At 34.6% G+C, this 21,735-nt stretch overlaps 2 protein-coding genes across 5 annotated transcripts; both read right to left on the reverse strand.

The window, feature by feature from the left end:
- Positions 1-2,403: 2,403 nt before the first annotated feature.
- On the reverse strand, positions 2,404-6,437 carry LOC104231092 (ankyrin repeat-containing protein At5g02620-like). Its single transcript, XM_070162322.1, has 5 exons — positions 6,046-6,437; positions 5,278-5,317; positions 4,603-5,174; positions 3,908-4,317; positions 2,404-3,432 (listed from the first exon to the last, which is right to left on the reverse strand). Exons 3-5 carry the CDS (start codon positions 4,934-4,936, stop codon positions 2,563-2,565), a joined length of 1,614 nt encoding a protein of 537 aa, XP_070018423.1. The 5' UTR covers positions 4,937-5,174; positions 5,278-5,317; positions 6,046-6,437; the 3' UTR covers positions 2,404-2,562.
- A 2,629-nt stretch (positions 6,438-9,066) lies between these two features.
- On the reverse strand, positions 9,067-15,419 carry LOC104231088 (nudix hydrolase 9-like). 4 transcript variants are annotated; one of them, XM_009784020.2, is made up of 9 exons: positions 14,743-15,419; positions 14,573-14,647; positions 14,154-14,207; positions 13,814-13,896; positions 12,905-12,963; positions 12,407-12,555; positions 11,772-11,897; positions 10,729-10,887; positions 9,067-9,370 (listed from the first exon to the last, which is right to left on the reverse strand). In XM_009784020.2, the coding sequence occupies exons 1-9, from the start codon at positions 14,821-14,823 to the stop codon at positions 9,275-9,277; spliced, it is 882 nt and encodes a 293-aa protein (XP_009782322.1). In that variant the 5' UTR covers positions 14,824-15,419; the 3' UTR covers positions 9,067-9,274. The 4 variants fall into 4 exon arrangements, with proteins under 4 accessions (XP_009782322.1, XP_009782323.1, XP_009782326.1 ...); XM_009784021.2 differs by lacking the exon at positions 12,905-12,963 and adding an exon at positions 13,410-13,468; XM_070162323.1 differs by lacking the exon at positions 9,067-9,370 and adding an exon at positions 9,377-10,616.
- Positions 15,420-21,735: the final 6,316 nt, after the last annotated feature.

Below are 21,735 nucleotides of genomic sequence, written 5' to 3' on the forward strand. Positions count from 1 at the left end.
TAAAATTTTCCTTTTAATGCTAGGAGGGTCCTTTTTTACTTGATAAAATTTTATTTAATTCGCACACAATAGGAAGGTTTCGGTTCTTTTTAGTTAATAAAATTTTCACTAATTCACATACACTATGAAATTTTCGATACTTTCAACTATTTTCAAATTTAGAAGTATTAAAATTTCATACTCGGAAAGTTTTTTTAGTAAACAAAATTTTAACGAATTCACATTTCATATACACATACTAGGAAAGTTTTGGTATAAATGTTTGACACTAATTTTTTATAAAATATACTAGGCGAAAACGAGCTCTTTCTGAATTTCTTTTGTTAGAGTCTGTTGAATAAATTTTTAAACAATTATATACAAGGTACTTCTATAAAAGAAGTTATAATTACACCTTTTCATTATTATGAAACTTTGCCTTGTTGAAGCAGCAACTACAAAGTTAAGGCTTCCATATTCTCTTTTCTTGAGTAAGTTTTTTTTTTATTTTTTATTTTTTTATTTAATATTAGTTGCTGAATATTGCACATATATTTGTATTAGTAGTTGAATTTTGCTTTAACACATTAGTACTTGAATTTTTCATGCATGTATTCAACCCATATATCTTTATTTTGATGTTCTTGATTGTGAATCTTGATTGCATAGTCGCCTTTTTGCATTAGAGTGTATGCTTCAATTTTTTGTCAAGTTATTTCTTCTACTATTTTTTATGTATTGGACCTTTTTCTCTGTTTTTAACAGCTTTTAATAGATTTTATATTAGACAAAAAATTATTTTTCTTAAAATTATATGAATTTATAATTAACCAAAATTTTAGTTATTGGTTTTTTAATTATTTGAACTAAGTAAGTACTAATAATATTTAATACGCTAAAATCAATTAAGATTTTGCTTTATATAAATTCTTTCTTTGTTTAAACTATATAAAACTTATAATTTATTTTTAAAATTTTCATTATTCAATTAATAGGATAATGGAATGCGAATTCTCCACGTACTCTTCTCCATGTACTCTGATTTATAACCGAATGTGAATAAAATCTTTCGCTTATTTTCCGATAGCTATGTGACTAATGATTTTACTACTTCGAGTTCATACATGATTCAAGACTATTGCCGAAGAAATATCAAAAAGAGGATAAAATGTAGTTTTTCATTGGGATATCAAATCTATTACGGAATCAAAGTTCTTTAAAAATAGCTTTACTTTAAAAACTTTAAATCTTCAAAAGTTATGTGTTCTTGGTGAAACTTAAAAGAAATATGGCAACTTGTGAAACTTAAATTGAATTATAAAATTGGAATTAATTTTAAGTTACATATTGATTGAGATAATTTAGTACTTTTATGGGATAAAGTTTCAACCTTTATTGAATAACTAAATAAAACTAATAATTGATCATTTTAGAACGTAATTTTTTTTTGAATTTTATTTTATAACTTAAACACAAATTCTAATATCGAGACTAGGCACACGCGCAACGCGCGTATTTTAAGATTGGTAATATTTAATAAACCGAACAATTTTTGTAATATGCTACTTATAAATGAACATGGCTGATAGTTTCTATAACAATAAAGAGGATTTATTATAGTTAGATTTTATTTCTTCACTTTGAACATCAACCTACTACAAACCAGTCATTCGTCCGAATTTAGATCATCCATGCTCTGGAGGAGTATAGTGGACATAACATAATATAAAAATTAATTCCGAAAAAAACTTGTCCTTTATAATGAATGGTTTGTTATATAGGGATGCTGTTATAAAGAGGGCAGAAAGGTCTGAGTGTATGTTAATATGATTGTGTATATGATAAGTGAAAACATTAAACACATTAATACACTAGTTTGATAAGAAAAAAGACATTACAGCAAAGTTCATCATTTAACAATTATTGAATAATATTCATGAAAGTTTCAAAAGCCATTTAAAATAATATTATGAATGAAATGATATTGAACAATTTACAATGTCCCAAAATTGATAACGTTATCATATTAATTACACAGAAGGAGTCACAACTGACCCTTGCAACAACAGTTTTCATCACCATAGAAATTTCATCTTCTAAAAATATCTGTTAGATTATGTACCACCAACCGATAAGCTGAAGGTTCGCATCGTATGAAGTGTCACGAAAGTACCACGATCAATACTCCCAAGGTCGGAAGGGGAAATAAATTGGGCAAAAATTATTTTTAGCACGTAATCGAAACTATTTATATCCGGTAGTCGCAAAAGTATATAAAATTTATATATTTTTGTATATAACATACATAAATAAATACACACACGCGCGCGCGCACACACACACACACACACACACACACATATATATATATATATATATATATATATATATATATATATTATTTTTGTCGGCTATTATTTTGAGAGCGACTATACAGTATCATTTTCTGGAAAAAAAATGACAGCCTCAAAATTGTCTACAAACTTGAAAAGTAGAAGTGTGGTTGTGTTTTTTCTTTTTTTAAAAAAAAAATTCAAATCCCACCTAACTTAAGGGGGAAAAAAAGGAAAAAAATGCAATAGTCTATATAGCATATATTTTCTTGTATTCATCATTGTCATCAGAGAGGACTGAATCTGATAAATCCAATGACTTGCTAGCCATAGAGTTCTTTCTCATGCTCTTCTTGTTTGATGACTCAATCCTATGGCTTATAACCCAAAATAACATTACTCCAATTGTTGAAATCATTATAACTGCTCCAAGAATTGACACAATAATTGCCATCAGCCTATAACGTGTGCCAACAACAACAAATGACAGTGCCAAATATGCCACTGAAACAAGCACACAAGCCACCCACATTAGCTTGTTTATAATTGACATCAACTTCTTCTTTGCTTTGCTTTCAATGACCACAACTGTTGTCTGAACAACCACAACTGAAAGCGAGATGAATAACGCGATAGAGTCGAAGATAAAGAAAACGAGAAATCCAGGGTGGTTCGATATGTTTGCTTCTCCAATTATATGACCAGGTGGGAGGTTATCTGGATCCATATAGTATTGCCCCGGCACTTGAAATATTCCTGCAAAGGCAACTGTGGCGATTAGTACAGCAACGACAGTTGTTGAGTTGATCGCGTTGTTTAGGCCTTCTCGATGCATTTTGTGGAGGCGTTTGGCAATGCCTTGTATGCGTTTTCTTGTCTGTCGCGTGTGTTTTAACTGATCGTGCACCTCGTGTTTGATGTCACTAACGGTTTGCTTCAACTCTCTTGCTGGATTTATTTTCTGTGGTTTGAGAACTCGTGCACTTTCAACGCCATGTTCCTGTAGGATGGCTACAGTCTCAGCCTGTGACATTTTCTCAGCAGTGTCGAGAGCTGTCTCGTGGGACCTATTGATCACTTTTTTGTCTGTTTCATTCTGCCCAAGTAGCAATTTAACAATCTGCAATATCAGTCAAAACAAGTCAGATCTCCATATGATCAACAATTCCACTTCATTTATACTATCAACAATTTGGTTCATATATGAAGTAATAACTGGTACAAGTGGCCTAGCTATTTTTGGAAGAACATGAACATTTGAATATTCTGTCAATTGCGCAGCCCGGTGCACTAAGCTCCCGCTATGCGCGGGGTCGGGGGAAGGGCCGGATCACAGGGGTCTATTGTATGCAGCCTCACCCTGCATTTCTGTCAATGATATATAGATTTTTTACACCGTTGCTAATAAGCACTAGCAGCATCATGCTCAGAGATGAAGCAACCAAATATAAAATTAGTCGAACATGTCTGTCAAAGTGATTGAGCAATGTTATCGACTCTAACTAGAAACTGTTTTCATCTCTTTTTTTGGTAAACAAAGGACACTCAGTAACTAAAATATCATCAATACAGCAGGAGTTTTAGATGAAACGTACCTCAGACCTCCCTTTCCGAGCTGCAATATGCAATGGCGTATTGCCCTTATTGTCAACCATGTTAATTAATGAAGGATCAGTTTTAATGAGCTCCTCCACAACCTCAAGGTTTTGTCCTTTGACAGCCATGTGAAGTGCAGTCTGTCCTTTATTATCCATCCGTGTTGCAATCCCTGGCTCCTTACTCAAAAGAGCCTTCAAAACCTGCAAATGTCCATTCCTTGCAGAAGAATGCAGTGCTGTTTTCCCGTTACTTTTAGCTATAGTGGCCAAACTACTCTGTTCCGCCAAGAAATAATTCACCACCTCTATATGCCCTTGGTTCGCTGCAGTATGCAAAGCTGTTGTATTTGCGACATCAACTGTCATCGCTAGCTCTGGATGTGCTTCCAGTAATACCTTCACCATATCTGCAACATTGCCAAAAATGAACAAACAACATCGACAATAACAACAACGCCTCAATCTAAAGCAGGTTGGGCTAGGCTATATAAATACTTATTGATCAGGTCGCTCCATTTAAGGTCATCACTGTCCAATAAATATTATACAAAATAAAAATAAAAAGTACTAGAAAGTTCTCTATATATAATCTCAAACAAACAAGTTCATCTAAATCTCATAAATTTGACATCAGAAAAATTGAAAGGCTAAAGTGATACTAGCAGTTCATATATAAATCATCAAAAGCTTACCTAAATCTCCTTGTTTGGCAGCAATATGCAATGCATCAAACCCGTTCCTCGCTTTGATGCCAGCTGTGACAAGATCATAATACATGATCATCTCCCTAACCACCTCATAATAACCATATTCAGCTGCAACATACAAGGGGGTCTCTCCTGCTGAATTTTGCTTTATCAACAACTCCGCTAATTCTTCCTCGCCCGTGTTCTTTATAGTCTCTCTTATTGCAACAATATTTCCAGCTCTAGCTGCCGAATGCAAGGCAGAATCATCACGTTTCCCCGTTAATTGTTTCGTCATTTTTTTCCGGGGTGTGGTTGGCTGAGCTGTTGGTGCCTCCATCTTATTAAAAGTGCCCAAAACCCCACTTCCTCTTCCCTCCCTATGCTAATCTTGAACCACAATCCTTTTTCTTCTTCCCTCAAACACTCAAATCAACAATCATATTTTTTAATTCTAATGAAGGCTCAAGAGCCAACATGAAAACCTTTATTCTATAATCACACTTCCCTCGTTCATCAAAGCGAAAAACTTGAATTTCACTCACATTCCTTTTCAAGTTTGAGCCAAAATCAATACCCTAGTAACAACAACAACAACAACATAAACAACAACCAACAACAACAAACCCAGTATAATCCCAAAGTGGGGTCTCGGGAGGGTACTGTGTACGCAGACCTTACCCTTACTTGGAAGGTAGAGATGCTGTTTTCGATAGATCCTCTGAAACAACATAAACAACAAAATCTTTAAAATATTTCTTTTTCCACATGAAGAAAGACATTCATTTTCAATTTTCGACATTCAATTCATGATTTTCAATACACTATCTTGTTAGGTGTTTGCCATAATTTTCTTACCATATTTGGTTTTCCTATTTGTTGAAAGAAAGGGCAATATAATTACCTTAATTGAGTTTTCCTTTTGTAGAAGGAAATTATAATTCTCCTATACTTGGCTAGTCCTTTTTCTTGTAGGAAAAGGTTTGAACTTCTATAAATTGAAGATTCGTCCTTCTCATTCAGTAGCATCCACAATGTAGCCATAGGGGCTTGAGAGTAGTGTTTAGGGGGAGAACTTTACGGGACAAGTGTTAGTGTGTCACTTGTGTTTGCCTCTTCGTGAGGTTGTTCTCTCGATATTTTGTACTCTCTTTTTATATAGTGGATTGCTCATCTCCATGGTGGACGTAGGTCAAGTTGACCGAACCACGTTAAATATTTGTGTCTCTTTTGATATATTTCTCTTTGTTGCATGATTTATCATCGTTCAAGGTTTGCTTTGCTAGCTTCCGCATGACACCTGATTTTTCGGTCCTAACATATCTAGCCATCAGTAAACAAAATTGAAGCTTTGTTATCTTATGGCTATTGTCTTCTCCTTCCTAAGTACATGCATAACACAATCAAAAGATTGCCAATTAAGATAAAGAAAAAAGGGAAAATATTTACCTGGATATGAATAAACTTCAGAAATTTCCAACTTTTTCTAGCTTCCTGATAAAAATTCAAGAACCCCACAATAACAAAGAGTTTTTTTTTTTGGTGATGAAAACAACCAATGTATATTGCTTTTAATAAATGGAAGAAAAGCTTCTAAAAAAGTATGGGGTGTCTATATAAGTTGGAGCAAGGAAAATGTGTAAAATATACAACTGCTAAGAGAAAAAGGGACATTAAAATGGCACATGCATTCAAAAAACAAAATTTGTGTATAATAAGTGAGAATCACCACCCTGAGTTCTTGAACAAAAAGAAAAAAGAACCACAAAAATGGAACTTTTTCTGAAGTTGGTGGTGATGAAGAGGATGGTGATGATTTGAATTTTGAGAATCACATTTGAAATATTAATGGTTATTTTTTATTTTTTATTATTATAATTTTCTTTCAATAATTTGAGATGAAACAGAAGAAAAAACTAATCCCTGTGGTTGGTGAATAATTTCACTAACCATATTACCAGAAGGTCTAGAACCGCACACATATATATTCTTTACAAAAGTAAAGTGCGTACCACGCGCTCTCAGGAGCTAGAAGCAATTGTTTTACATTTATGCATGTAAATTTTTTTTAGACATATCATTCTAGAAATAGAAAGACAGAGAGATTATGTTTTTCCAAAAATTGAAATACTTATCCTTAAATGGTGTTTGGCTTGATTTTTTTTTGGTCGGAAACGCCGAGAAAAGTTTCACTTAAAATTATTTTCACTCTCTTTGAAACAAATGCGACCAAGTTTTTCAGCTTCTTAAAAACTGAAAAAAAAAAAATCTTCTTTCTTAATATTTAGTTGAAAATTTTCTTTTGATTTTTAAAAAAAGTTTGATTGAGATACTTCTTGAAATTTTTTAAGCCAATATAAAACGAATGAAAATCTTGAAAGTTTGTTCTTCAAGTTACTCGCTTTTTTTAAGAGGAGCTACCGGCTTTGAGCTCTAAAAACAAAACAACCTTTTTATATAAGGCACTTTATATCAAGTCATCCGTTCGTTTACATTTAGTGGGCGTTTGGACACAAAGAATTATAAAACTCCCCCCAAAAAAGTGAAAATGGTATTTGAAAATTAGAGTTATGTTTGGACTTGAATATAATTTTGGATTGTTTTTGAATTTTTGTGAGTGATCTGAGTAAAAATTTTGAAAAACAGCTTTTTCAAGTTTTTTAAATTTTCGAAAAGTTCCAAAATTCATCTTCAAGTGAAAATTTATGGCCAAACACTGATTTCGAAAAAAAATAAATTTTTCGATAAAAAGTGAAAAAATTCGTATGTCGAGAAATTTTCATAAAACACTATCTTTTAGTAGTAATTGGCTATAGATACCGTTTGCTATATTACGAATTGTAGATACCTTTTCTGTGGTTATAAGATGTATTTGATGTATTTAAGCTATGTATTCATGAATACAGTAGCAAAAATAGGCGTGAATCAGGGAAGTCCAGCTAATCAGTTGTTGTATTCGACTGTATTCATGCAGTGAAACATGAGATTACAGCTGGACAGATTATTGTATTAGACTGTATTCGACTATATTCATGGCGTGAAATAGGTGATTACACTGTTTTTAAAACGGAAAGTGAATCAATTAACATAATAGACTCCTGATATAACTCAACAAACTCAATTATAACACACAAATTTGTATTTTTCAGTTATAAAAAGATTCTCAACCGCAAAATACCCCAAAAACATAGCAATCTTCAGAGAAATTATGTAGTACATCTGAATACATAAATTATATTAATTAAAAAAAGCATATGAATACATTCATGGCATATAACGAGATAATGGATACAATGAAATAGATCGAATACAGAGGGATATATTGAAATACAATGAGAAAAAAAGACATTGAATACAATGAAATACATGGAATACAACGAGATACATTGAATTACAATGAAAAAAGATAGTGAATACAATGAAATACAACGAGATACATGGAAATGCTCTAAAAAAAAGGCAACAGAATCTTCAAATTGCTCAACCCCAAACTTCAGACGACCTATTTTAGTCGACAATTTTCCGACGATCCATCGGATTCCGCCCATGATTCCATAAGCAGCGATGAGAGAAAGAAGAAGAAAACGAGAAATCACAGAAATCATAAATCATAAATCAGAGATTCCGATTTTGATATTCGTGGACATGAATAATACGCCAACTCCAGTATGTTTCTTCTTCTTCCTCCTTTCCGATTTTGATTGTTTTCGTAAAATTCTGATTTTGATAAACTCCAAGGCTGTGATTTCTCCTTAATTAAATAGCACGCGGTTACGTCAAAATTTAGGCTTTCGTCTTCTTCGTCTCCAATTGCTTTGTTTGTGCATATTTACAAGCTGGCTTATTAAGGTTTGATGGATTTTTGTTTCCTACTAAAATGCTGTTCCAATAATTAATATCAGTATTGTCTATATTGGAGTTATTTTGGTTAAGAGGAAGAGGTCCACGAAATTTTGGGAGAACGAGATATATCAAAGTAGAGAGAGAAAGAAAAAAGTGTAACTGATTAGCGTATTTAGTGGCTTAGGGCTAGGAGGAAACCAAAATTAAATATTTTCCTATAAACCTTAAAAAGTATCTATACAGTATAATTTTTTTAAATGATATTTATTTAAAATAAATAAGGTGTTAAAACCTTTGCTATAGGAGGTAAAAATTCCGATAATATAGAGGCGCGTTAATATAGTGAGCCACACCTTTCAAACTAAGCTTTTATGCTGATCTATGGATTATAGTTAGCCATCCAATAATAGGATTATACAGCATTATGTGCTTTACATTACTATATGATCATTATGAAAATGATATTTCGTATTCTTTTAACTCTCTCTCTGTGCGCGCAGGGGGTGGGGGTGGGGAGGATCAACAAGCTATACGATGCAAGCCAATTATTGAATCCTGAAGTGACAAAAATAAAACTGATACAGCTCAATACATAGTAAAGTAAAGAAGCAAACTTGTGGTTCAATATGACGAAGAGAGTGTTTGGATTGACTTTTAAGATGGTCAAATCAGCTTTTAAGCTCTTTCTAGCTTTTTTCAGTATTTGACAAAGTTAAAAAATACTTAAAATAAGTTAAAAATTGCTTAAAAGTTAAAACAAGCCAAACGCAGTAAGCTAGCAACCCAACTTATTGCTTTTTGGCATAAAAGTTATTTATGCCGAAAGGCTACTTTTTTAGCTACCATTCGCGCCTTGTAACATTAATTTGTAGAGTGCGAAGCCTCCTCTGTGGCAGCCGGGCATAGTAGAAGCCATGTCATCCAAATCAGTCTGACAAAAAAAGAAACATGGGAAATTAACAATTGCAAGTCATAGATAAACTGTGTAAAGCAATATGAACCTTTCTTTTATGGATGAAGAAGCAAAACTACCTCTCGTACTACTTTTAGCAACACATACTTAAACAACGGATCAGTACCAAATATAATATACACCTATCATCAGCAGTCTTGAAATGGTGATGCCCGTGATTTCCAACAGATTAAGGAGTAAAAAATGCAAGAAAGGAAAGAGCTCAAAAATAAAATAAAGTAGTCCAGCACATGAAAAAAAGCCTTCTCAAACTCAATTTCACATGACAAGTAGAACGCTGCTAAATGGCCCCAGGTAGGACAGAAAGGAGATACCTAAGGTTGATTTTAGGCAATTTCAAGCTGAAAAAGGTGGAGGATTATTTGGCTAGAAGGATCTTAAGGGTTTCGGTCATGCAACTTAGAATAAGATGCCAGGAACAAGGAACAAGGAACAAGCATCACTGATGTCGTGAAGCTGTAAGACAGAACCATAGGATAGATTTGCAATTATCACTTCCAACCAAGAGGTTGTGAGTTCGAGTCTCCCCAAGAGCAAGGTGGGAAGTTCTTGGAGGGAAGAATGTCGGGGGTCTATTTGGAAACAACCCCTCTACCCCAGGGTAGGGGTAAGGTCTGCGTATACACTACCCTCCCCAGACCCCACTAAGTGGGATTATACTGGGTTGTTGTTGTTGTATTACTCTCAAGCACAACAGCTAGTGCTATAGTTGCATATAAACAAAAGATTCTGAGAAAAATATAGACAGAACTCTAATTAATTAGAAAGAAGCATAATATGATTTATAGACTAGATTTTTTTCTTATTCCAAAGATTCAGTACACCAACTCAGAGATAAACTTCCTTGTACCTTTAGTGTATTTATCGAGAAATTCAAAATAGAAAATCCCAATAAAATTGGGATGAATCAGACATTTTCAGAATGTTCCATGAACGACAGGAGTTCTGTACAGTTGCCAAGATGACGCTAATGCTAAAATTGGGGAAGGGCTGTAAAAGAAAACATATAGTCCAAAATTAATTATTAAATTCAGACTCCAAATTTAACCGACTAGCTTCAATTGGCTCCAATTTTAACCAACTCCTGTAGCACTTACATGCCTTGTTACGACAATTTTAGATGCATTACATTGCTAGCATTGTGTGTTAGACCACAACCTCATGCTAGATGGTCCCTTTCCCTCCACATGGGACTCCCGCAAGGCTAAGCCATAGATTCCACAGAGCTCAGCAAAAGTGGATCCATATGGCAACTGAGCAAAAATTAATATATAAGACGAGTCACTAGAACTACTTTAACAATTTGTAAAACTAACCATTGAAACAGCATAAAGCTGAGTTGACTCGAAGCCATTTTGTGCGCTAGAATACAATTGTTGAATTTCATCCGACTGAAGATTGCATTTGATGAAGAAGAAAGCAATTGGCCTAACATTCAATACTCTTTGGGATATACCAATAAAGATGGGGCTGGACTGATATAACATCAAAGATAAAGAATAAAGAATAAGAGTTAGGTGTCTTCTACAAATATGAATCCTAAAACGATGCAATCTTATCAGAAATGAAACAACAATCTAAGGGTGCATGTAAAAACAGCCCCCTCAAGAGTTGCAGACAGCCATATTCATAATTAGTCACCAGTCTCCAATGATCAGCTTACAAATGCAACTTTATTTTGTACCTGACAATCAATGTGTCCTACATTATGTATATTACATTTGATTACAGTAGTACATTTAAAAATCTTGGTGAATTATTTGATTACAGTTTTGAGGTAGATCTTCATGTTATAGCTGACAAATGAATTGAGAAATAAGAACGACGCATTACTCGAAATACACGGTCATATTTTCCTAATAGGGCCACAAAAGGAAAGAGAAGAAAAAAAATGTAGGTACAGTTAAATGACTTTTGTATACAACAAATCGACAACACAAGAAGCATGATAATTCTCAAGATTCGACGTGATTGTGCTATTTGGTATAAAAAACCCAGAATGAAAATCAGGCTGAGCCCTGATACAAGGTTGATTAGAAATTATATTTATCCAGCCAGCGCTATTGCTTATCAAGGTCCTTCTTCTTCTCCTTCCAGATTACAAAGTTGACCCATTTCACTTGTCTGCTACCCAAAATATTTTGAGCATACAGGAATTATATACTTATATAGAGCAGTGCAAAGTGGAAAGTTTAGATAGGAGCTGACAATGAACTCAATCAGCATCCTCACAAATTACAGAGACCAGAAAAGTCACATAATCACTACAAAGTTGACCAAAAAAAAAAAAAGAACGGGGAAAAAACAAGCACTCTCCTTTCTCCCAATTTTGTGGTGAGTAAAACAAATCATCACTTACAAGGCTATTTGCAGGAGCTCCAGTTTCTTCAACAACTTCACAGACAATGCTGTCAAACATTTCTTGAGAAACTTTGCTGTTGCGACATTGATTCAGCTCATGGGAGACTATTCCAACGTCTTGGGGCTGTTAAAAGCATAAATACAATCATGCCATGCATTGCTTATTATCCGGACATATTTGGGCAGTGAAGTAACAAAGATTCCACAGCTTAATCTTGATGCAAAAGAAGAGTGCTTTGCATAAAAGCAGTCAGACATTCGAAATCCCTTAGGTGATCTTCTGATTAAATAAACCTAAAACAAAGCTTACAATTGCAGAAAGCAATGTCAGATAAGGTCACACAAATTGGCAGTTACATTATAAACAGGTGAATTTAATGAAATACAGAATAACAAGTTACCCAACTTAAAAACACTGTTTAGCTAAAGGTTTAAATGGTGAACAACGTTAAGTACCAATTGACAAACGGAAATATGGCAGTTGCTTTTTTCTGTCATAGCTCACACGTTATTAAATATGAAAGGTTTTGAGTAGCTTGCTGGGTTACAACCATTTTTGCTTGCGAAAGCTTATATTTATCAGAATTTGTTGCCATTATCTCAAAGGTGTCCTTACAACATGAGATGAGATACCTCTGGATTGCCTCCAGGAAAAGCAAAATATCCGGGGAATTCTCCAACTCTATTACTTCTCTGAAGCACAAGTATTTTCTTATCAGAAGTTTCTACAACTGCACCATTACCCAGAGGACTAGATGTGTGCTGACACTGTATGCAATCATCTGCAGAAAACCAAGTCACATTTTTTAGCACAAACGAATTGTAGTCTCGCAAGCTGGAACATCAGTCAGAAGCATTTTCATACACTTGAAGTGCCTGCTCTGTGCAATGTTATATGCAGTTCTGTATCACATAAGAACCTTGTAACATATCCCTCTTAGAATTCATAAGATATCAAATTAGCTGCAGACCTTATGTTGGAAAGCGAAAGAGTATAGAAAAGGAAACTAAAAGAAATACTAAGAAATAGATTGCAGTTTAAGGTAGCAGATACATTAGAGATGTGGAGGGAACAGTCGTTACCTTAGGAAGAAGCAACTCAACAAACAATTGTATTTCATGGAAGTTTACCTTCAGATGGAACAAGATATCTTTCCCAAATAGGACTTAAATTTGTCCCCACAAAATCCCTGAGCAGAAAAGTCCAAGTGTAAGAATATTTTATTTGTATTTTCTATTTTGTTCCCTATTTTTGCTCTTCCTTTTGGGTAAATGCATGACAAAATTAAAGTGTTGACGGCACATTGCAGGTATACACAAATTCTCGTATTTCACCCAAGATTCTAGCGACACAAATAAAGAACAATTCATTTATAATTTACCATTTCGACATGCTGATATAAGTTTGGGACAGTAACATTAGCCTGTCCAAATTGCACTGGATGGGTATATGTTTTCCATTACATGCACATTAAATGGAAAAACATGTAGAATAAAAGAAGGCAGGAAGAAAGAAGACCAAGATAGAGAAGAACCTATAATCTGTTATATGCAGATACATTAGAGATGTGGAGGGAACAGTCGTTACCTTAGGAAGAAGCAACTCAACAAACAATTGTATTTCATGGAAGTTTACCTTCAGAAGGAACAAGATATCTTTCCCAAATAGGACTTAAATTTGTCCCCACAAATGTCCTGAGTAGAAAAGTCCAAGTGTAAGAATATTTTATTTGTATTTTCTATATTGTTCCGTATTTTTGCTCTTCTTTTCGGGTAATGCATGGACCAAATTAATGTGTTGACGGCACATTGCAGGCATACACAAATTCTCATATTTCACCCAAGATTTTAGCGACACAAATAAAGAACAATTCATTAATAATTTACCATTTCGACATGCTGATATAAGTTTGGGACAGTAACATTAGCCTGTCCAAATTGCACTGGATGGGTATATGTTTTCCATTACATGCACATTAAATGGAAAAACATGTAGAATAAAAGAAGGCAGGAAGAAAGAAGACCAAGATAGAGAAGAACCTATAATCTGTTAGACCAAGCTGAAGGGAAACATGAGGCTGTTGCTTGGGATCATTTCCTACATCGAAAGTGTATCCTCCATACTGTAAAAGTATCAGTATATTTAACATTTTTTTTTGAGAAGGAAATAACACAAAAATGCATATATCATATTTGGGTGTATCTGATAAAATATAAATGACTAACTAAACTCTCTTAAAAGTAATGGAGCTGCAACTGTGGCCATCAAAGTGACAACACTACATTGTCAAAGTTCTAGACGGAACAGATATAGCCAAACTATCTATGTTTCAATATAAAAATTGAATGATAAATGCAATGGAAGAAGAGTGCAGCATACCCTAAACTTCGGCCTATTGTAAATTGATGAAAGTCGCTCTCTTGCATCCCATTCCTAACAACATGACAACACGTTACGCCAATGAAAAGATTCAGCACAAATACCGGTTTTGCCCCAAGTGAATAATCATAGGTTTTTGATCTATCAGCCTAAACATAGAGACAATTACCTAAAAAATTAGAGTTTGGTATTTGGTCTTTTTAATCAAGTGTGATTCTCACAATCCACAAAAGAAACACCGGTATTTGCATAATATTAATTCTGCTTCATTTTACACAAAACCATTACTATTTAGAAATCAAACATTTTTTCTCAGACTATGATTTTTTCAAATGTTCTCTAAACATTTCTAATTACAAGATTGTCATTTAAAGTACTTGACCTCTAATTGCTAAAAGGAAGAGAATAAGAAACAAAACCTCGAAAATGGACTCCTCCAAAAAAGGGTCGGGATGGGGAATCCTGTCGTATGCTTCATTGAAAACAACTGACACCTTTTACCCAAAACACATTCAGATTACAAAAAATGAGAATAATAAAAATGTAGAAAGCGAAGAGAGAAAACAGGCAAGGTAAGTACGTAAGTAACCTGTGAAGGAGATAGACCAGAAGGACATGAGAGCAGCAGCTTGAATTCGTGAATACCGTCGCAGCTGCTTTTCTCCTCCATTTCTTCTACAGAGAGAGAGAGAGTGTGTGGAGATTGATCAAATTACAGTGAAATTTTCCTCCTATTAATAAGGAAGGAGCTTCGCGTAGTCAGGGCATTTTGGGAAAACTGCAACTTTTTTTAACACATGCGGAATCCGTAGTTTCCACGCGTATATCCCTAAACTAAAAAAAAGAACGCGTCTACTGCTCTTTATCCAGATTTTCCGATCTACTCAATTCCTCTCCAATATTCCTCTGGCTTTTTAATCTTCTCTCTTGCTGCTCGGTTTATGGGCGTTGGCTGTGTAGTCATAAGGTGACTTTTCGTTTTTTATTTCTTTGTTCAAATTGGGTTAACAGTTGGTTGTGATTATTTGTGAGATTCCATACAGTTTCATCTTCATGGCGTTAGCATATCATGTCTATTGTCAAAAAATTATGGGATTTAGTTAGTAAAATTACAAAGAGGAAAAGCTCTACTCCGCCTTCTTCTAATTTGATAATAATGGCAATTTCCCTCCTGTAAAATTTGAGAGGGAGGGTCGTTGGCTATTTAATCAGGATTTTTTCCCTTCATCTCTACTCTAAAAAGCTTATAGGATTTTTCGTATTCTAATTTGCCATTTTTATATGAAAAGTTTCAAGATTTTTGTACATTAGTTTTGGATTTTTGGTACAGATTCTTATCTAAAATACTTTTTATGTTGGATTTCTGCGGAATTAAGATACATGTGTTTTCATTATAGTGGCTAAAAAATGGTAAATGTCACGATCCAAAATTCACTACGTCGTGATGGCGTCCAACACCGCCATAAGGCAATCCAATGTTAATTTATCAATTAGATTACCCATTTTATTACTTTTAAATTCCTAATTTCCAATAATTAAAGAGTATAAAAGAGAATTTACAAGGTAAATGATGATAATTACGTGATCTATGATAACAAACAATCAGTAAGAACTCCTAGAACCCACTGTCATTGTTAGTAAACTGTATTTGTAAAATAATTCTGGAAAATATAAACGAACATAAACATAAATGAAAAACAGAAACAGAATTTTAATCTGAGTTCACTGAATTCACAGTGTTTTCTTAAGGAATTTAATCCCCTCCTAGTACCCAAGGTACTTCAAACTGGTGTAGTGGTACTTCAAACCCCAGTATTTCAGCGAACACAAAGTTCGGTAGCAAATCACACTTACTGTTGATTTGTTTGATGTTAAAAGTATGCAGGAGAAGGAAGAGAAACTCAGAAAATCGTATGGAAATTCTGAGCAGAATAGTCTTGTATTTATAATCAAAGTTGGGCTGAAATTTGAAGAGGTGCAACTCTTCAGAATGGCTGTTTATGCAAAACGGCAACAACATAAATGTCATAACATAAATGATTATTTACTCAACAATAAAGAGGGAAAATTGAAGAGGGTAGTTTAATTTTCAGTTACACATCTGAAAAACAGATTGGATAATATTAATATTTATTTTAATATTAATATTCTGTTATTAAAACAAATATTTAATAACATTTATGTTAATATTTTACTATTAACAAATAAATTTGGTCCAAAAAATTAATCAATCAATCATTTGACCAAATCCGAAGCCGAGCGAGCGACAGCGACGACGGCGCGAGGCTTGCCTTCTTCTCAACTCTTTAAGAGCTAAAAGAAGAGCAATTGTTTATATACCCATAAAAAATCTCTTCCTCTTTCTCTTCTAATATGGGACAATGTCCCTCCATTTTCCATTCACCATATTTAAGCATATCATATACTTAAAATCCCAACAATCCCCCGCATGAATGGGGGAGTGGCTATATCGCGGAAATATGCATGAAAAACTATGTGATTCGTAAGCAAGGATTAATTGCATCTGGATAAGTAGGTTTTCCTTTGAACTTTCCGTAGTGAATTTACGTCGGATATACTCGGTCAATCGGTTTGATATTTTTGAACCTTTGAACTTTGGTGTATATCTAGACAACCATAAGTCACACAACCAACCCTTAACCGTCTTTGGTTCTCATTGTTGTGTTCGTTTCAGCATGAACGCCGCCTGATTTCATAAGTGCGTAAAGAACTGGCCTTACAAAGTTCTCCTTGAAGCGGCTAACACTTCACACCTACATAAGTTATTCCTAAACGTGTCATCCCATAGATACATTATTTGATATACCACGTATCAAATTTAGAAATCATTAAAAAACCTTAATGCTTTATCCGTGGTACTGAACATTGTCTCATCACGAGAATGGACCAAAAGTTTAGTTGATAATGTTGAACCGTCATTAATGACTTTGTTTGATCTCCTTGAACCTAGATCTTGGGATCTCCAGTATTCTAGGTAGAGTTACCGCTACTATGACTTGTTCTCGGCCACAATCCCATTCCCCTTGATGATTTCTCAACTACCTCTCTAGTTAGGCTTTTTGTAAGTGGATCCGACACATTATCACTTGACTTTACATAATCAATCGTGATAATTCCTCTAGAGAGTAATTGCCTAACGGTTTTATGTCTTCGTCGTATATGACGAGATTTACCGTTATACATAACGCTCCCAGCCCTTCCAATTGCCGCTTGACTATCCCAATGTATGCATATTGGTGCCATCGGTTTGGGCCAAAATGGAATATCTTCCAAGAAATTCCGGAGCCATTCAGCTTCTTCACTGGCTTTATCTAAGGCTATGAATTCAGCCTCCATTGTAGAGCGGACAATACAAGTTTGTTTGGACGACTTCCAAGATACCGCTCCTCCACCAATAGTGAATACATATCCACTTGTGGACTTGGAATCAGTTGATCTGGTGATCCAATTTGCATCACAGTATCCCTCAATGACCGCAGGATATTTACTGTAGTGCAAAGCAAAGTCCTGGGGCATGTACTAAGTACCCCAAAACTCGTTTCATGGCCATCCAATGAGATTGACCTGGATTGCTCGTATATCGACTCAATTTACTTATAGCACAAACTATATCTAGTCGTGTACAATTCATGATGTACATTAAGCAACCCAACACACGAGCATAATCCAATTGTAATATGATTTGGCCTTTATTCTTTGCTAATGCAAGATTCACGTCAATTGAAGTTTTTGCAACTTTAAAGCCCAAGTGCTTGAATTTTTCAAGTACTGTCTTAATATAATGAGATTGTGACAATGCCAGACCTTGAGAAGCCTTATGGATCTTAATTCCCAGAATTAAATCAGCAACTCCCAAGTCTTTCATATCAAACTTGCCAGTTAACATGCGCTTAGTCGCATTTATGTTGGCAATGACATTACTCATTATCAGCATATCATCCACATATAAGCAAACAATGACTGTGATTTGGAACATTTTTAATGTGTACACATTTATCACATTCATTTATTTTAAAACTATTTGACAACATTATTTAGTCAAATTTCGCATGTCATTGTTTGGGTGCTTGTTTTAGTCCGTAAAGGGACTTAATAAGTCTACATACCTTCTTTTCTTTACCTGGAACCACAAACCTTTCAGGTTGTTCCATGTAAATTTCTTCCTCCAACTCTCCATTTAAGAAGGCTATCTTAACATCCATTTGATGAATTTCAAGACCATAAACTGCAGCTAATGCTGCTAACGTTCGTACAGACGTAATTCTTGTAACGTGAGAGTATGTATCAAAATAGTCAAGACCTTCTCGTTGTCTATACCCTTTGACCACAAGTCTTGCCTTAAATTTGTCAATAGTACCATAATCTTTCATTTTCCTCTTAAAGATCCATTTAGAACCCAACGGTTTATTTCCAGGAGGAAGATCAACCAATTCTCATGTATGGTTGTTCAGTATGGATTCTATTTCACTATTGACTACCTCTTTCCAAAACAATGATTCCGAAGAAGACATAGCTTCTTTAATTGTTTGAGGCTCATTTTCCAATAAGAAAGTCACAAAATCTGGTCCAAATGAAGTAGACGTTCTTTGACGTTTACTACGTCTTGGATCCTCCTGATCAAATGTACTTTCTTGTTTCTTCCCGAGGTCGTTTAGATCCTTCACCAATCGACTCACATTCCTTTTTATACGAATATATATTTTCAAAGAACTCAGTATTATCTGATTCTATAACCGTATTATTATGAATGTCGGGATTTTCTGATTTATGAACTAGAAATCGATATGCTTTACTATTGGTCGCATATCCTATGAAAACACAATCAACGGTTTTCGGTCCTATTTTTACCCTTTTGGGTTTAGGAACTTGCACTTTTGCCAAACACCCCCACACTTTAAAATAATTTAAATTGGACTTCCTTCCTTTCCATTTTTCATATGGAATGGATTGTGTTTTGCTATGGGGTACTCGATTTAGTATTTGGCTAGCCGTAAGAACGGCTTCCCCCCCAAGTTCTGTGGCAAACCAAAACTTATCAATAACGCGTTCATCATCTCCTTTAATGAACGATTCTTTCTTTCTGTAATCCCATTGGATTGGGGCGTGTAAGGGGCCGTTGTTTGATGAATAATTCCATATTCTAAACATATTTGTTCAAAAGGAGATTCATATTCACCACCCCTATCACTTCTTATCATTTTGATTTTCTTGTTAAGTTGCGTTTCAACTTCATTTTTGTATTGTTTTAATGCGTCTATTGCTTCATCTTTACTATTAAGTAAGTAAACATAGCAATATTGAGTACTATCATCAATAAAAGTTATGAAATACTTCTTTCCACCGCGAGATGGTATTGACTTCATGTCATAAATATCTGTGTGAATTAAGTCTAAAGGATTTTAACTCCTTTCAACTTACTTATAAGGATGTTTAACAGACTTAGATTCCACACATATTTGACATTTTGATTTATCACATTCAAATTTAGGCAATACTTCCAAGTTAATCATTTTCCGCAAGGTTTTATAATTAACATGACCCAAACGTATATGTCATAATACATTTGACTCAAGTAAGTAAGACGAAGTTGAAATTTTATTATTATTCTCAACAACCATTACATTCAGCTTGAAAATGCCCTCAGTGAGGTAACCTTTTCCTACAAACATCTCGTTCTTACTTATTACAACCTTATCGGATACAAATACACATTTAAAACCATTCTTAACAAGAAGTCCAGCAGAGACTAAATTCTTCCTAATCTCTGGAACATGAAGGACGTTGTTCAATGTCACCACTTTGCCAGAAGTCATTTTGAGAAATATTTTCCCACATCCTTCAATCTTAGCCTTTGCAGTATTTCCTATAGAAAGCGGCTCATCGAGTCCAACAGGAGCATAAGTAGCAAAAGTTTCTCTAACAGCACAAACATGGCGAATGGCTCCAGAATCAATCCACCACTCTTTAGGATTGCCTACCAAGTTGCATTCGGAAAGCATGACACACAAGTCATCAACATCATCATGTTTTTCAACTATGTTTGCTTGACCCTTCTTCTTGTCTTTCTTCGGAGCACGACATTCCGTAGATTTGTGTCCGACTTTTCCACAATTGTAGCAATTTTCACTGAACCGCTTCTTGCTTGGGTTGTATTTCGGCCCAGAAGCCTTCTTCCTCTTCAACAATATTTGCTCCCATTATTGTTGAGTTTCCACGGCCTCTCTTGTCAGCAGCTTTATTGTCTTCTTCAATTCTCAACCGAACAATGCGATCTTCAAGGGACATCTCCTTGCGTTTATGTTTCAAATAATTTTTGAAGTCCTTCCACAATGGAGGCAACTTCTCAATCATCGCTGCTACTTGGAATGCTTCATTGATGACAAGACCTTCAATGAAAATTCTGTTAGTAAACATAATAAATTAATACTACCAACACTAGTATTAATTCTACTTATACCTTCAGCAAGGAGATCATGAATAATCACTTGCAATTCCTGGACTTGGGTAATAACAGACTTGCTATCTACCATTTTGTAGTCCAAAAACTTTGCAGCAACGAACTTCTTCAACCCGACATCTTCAGTTTTGTATTTCTTTTCAAGCGCAATCCACAGTTCTTTTGACATTTTCACGCCACTGTAGACGTTATACAAAGCATCCTCCAGTCCGCTTAGAATATAATTCTTGCACAAAAAATCTGAATGCTTCCACGCCTTAATCACGAGAAAGCGTTCAGTCTCTGGAGTTTCATCGGACAACACATAAACATCTTCCTTGATGAACTTATGGAGACTTAGAGTAGTCAAGTAGACTAACATCTTTTACTGTCAGCGCTTGAAATCAATCCCGAATTTTTTTTTGGGTTTCTCCACCTGTGCCAATGCTGCCAGTGTTGTTCGACTCGTTGAGGCATTGGCAGTCACCATTGGAACAACTTGGTTCACATTATCATTAGTCATTTCTGTAAAAGAATGACACAAAACGTAGATTTTAATCTCCAATAGAGTACAAAACCACAAAGGTTTTACTCTCTAGAAACAGTGAGTACAAATACAGAAAATATATTAAATTCCTTAAGCTTGTTAGTAAACTGTATTTGTAAAATAATTCTGGAAAATATAAACGAACATAAATAGAAACGAAAAACAGAAACAGAATTTTAATCCGATCCCACTGAATTCACAATGTTTCCTTAAGGAGTTTAATCCCCTCCTAGTACCCAAGATTGTGGATTATTTCCTCCCAGGATAGAACGAATTATACACTGGTGTAGTGGTACTTCAAACCCCAGTGTTTCAACGAACACAAAGTTCGGTAGCAAATCACACTTATTATTGCTTTGTTTGATGTTAAAAGTATGCAGAAGAAGGAGGAGAAACTCAGAAAATCGTATGGAAATTCTGAGCAGAATAGTCTTGTATTTATAGCCAAAGTTGGGCTGAAATCTGAAGAGGTGCAACTCTTCAGAATGACTGTTTATGCAAAACGGCCACAACATAAATGCCATAACATAAATGGTTGTTTACTCAACAATAAAGAGGGAAAATTGAAGAGGGTAGTT

The sequence above is a fragment of the Nicotiana sylvestris genome, chromosome 11, assembly GCF_000393655.2.
Source record: "Nicotiana sylvestris chromosome 11, ASM39365v2, whole genome shotgun sequence".
NCBI classification, from domain to species: Eukaryota; Viridiplantae; Streptophyta; class Magnoliopsida; order Solanales; family Solanaceae; genus Nicotiana; species Nicotiana sylvestris.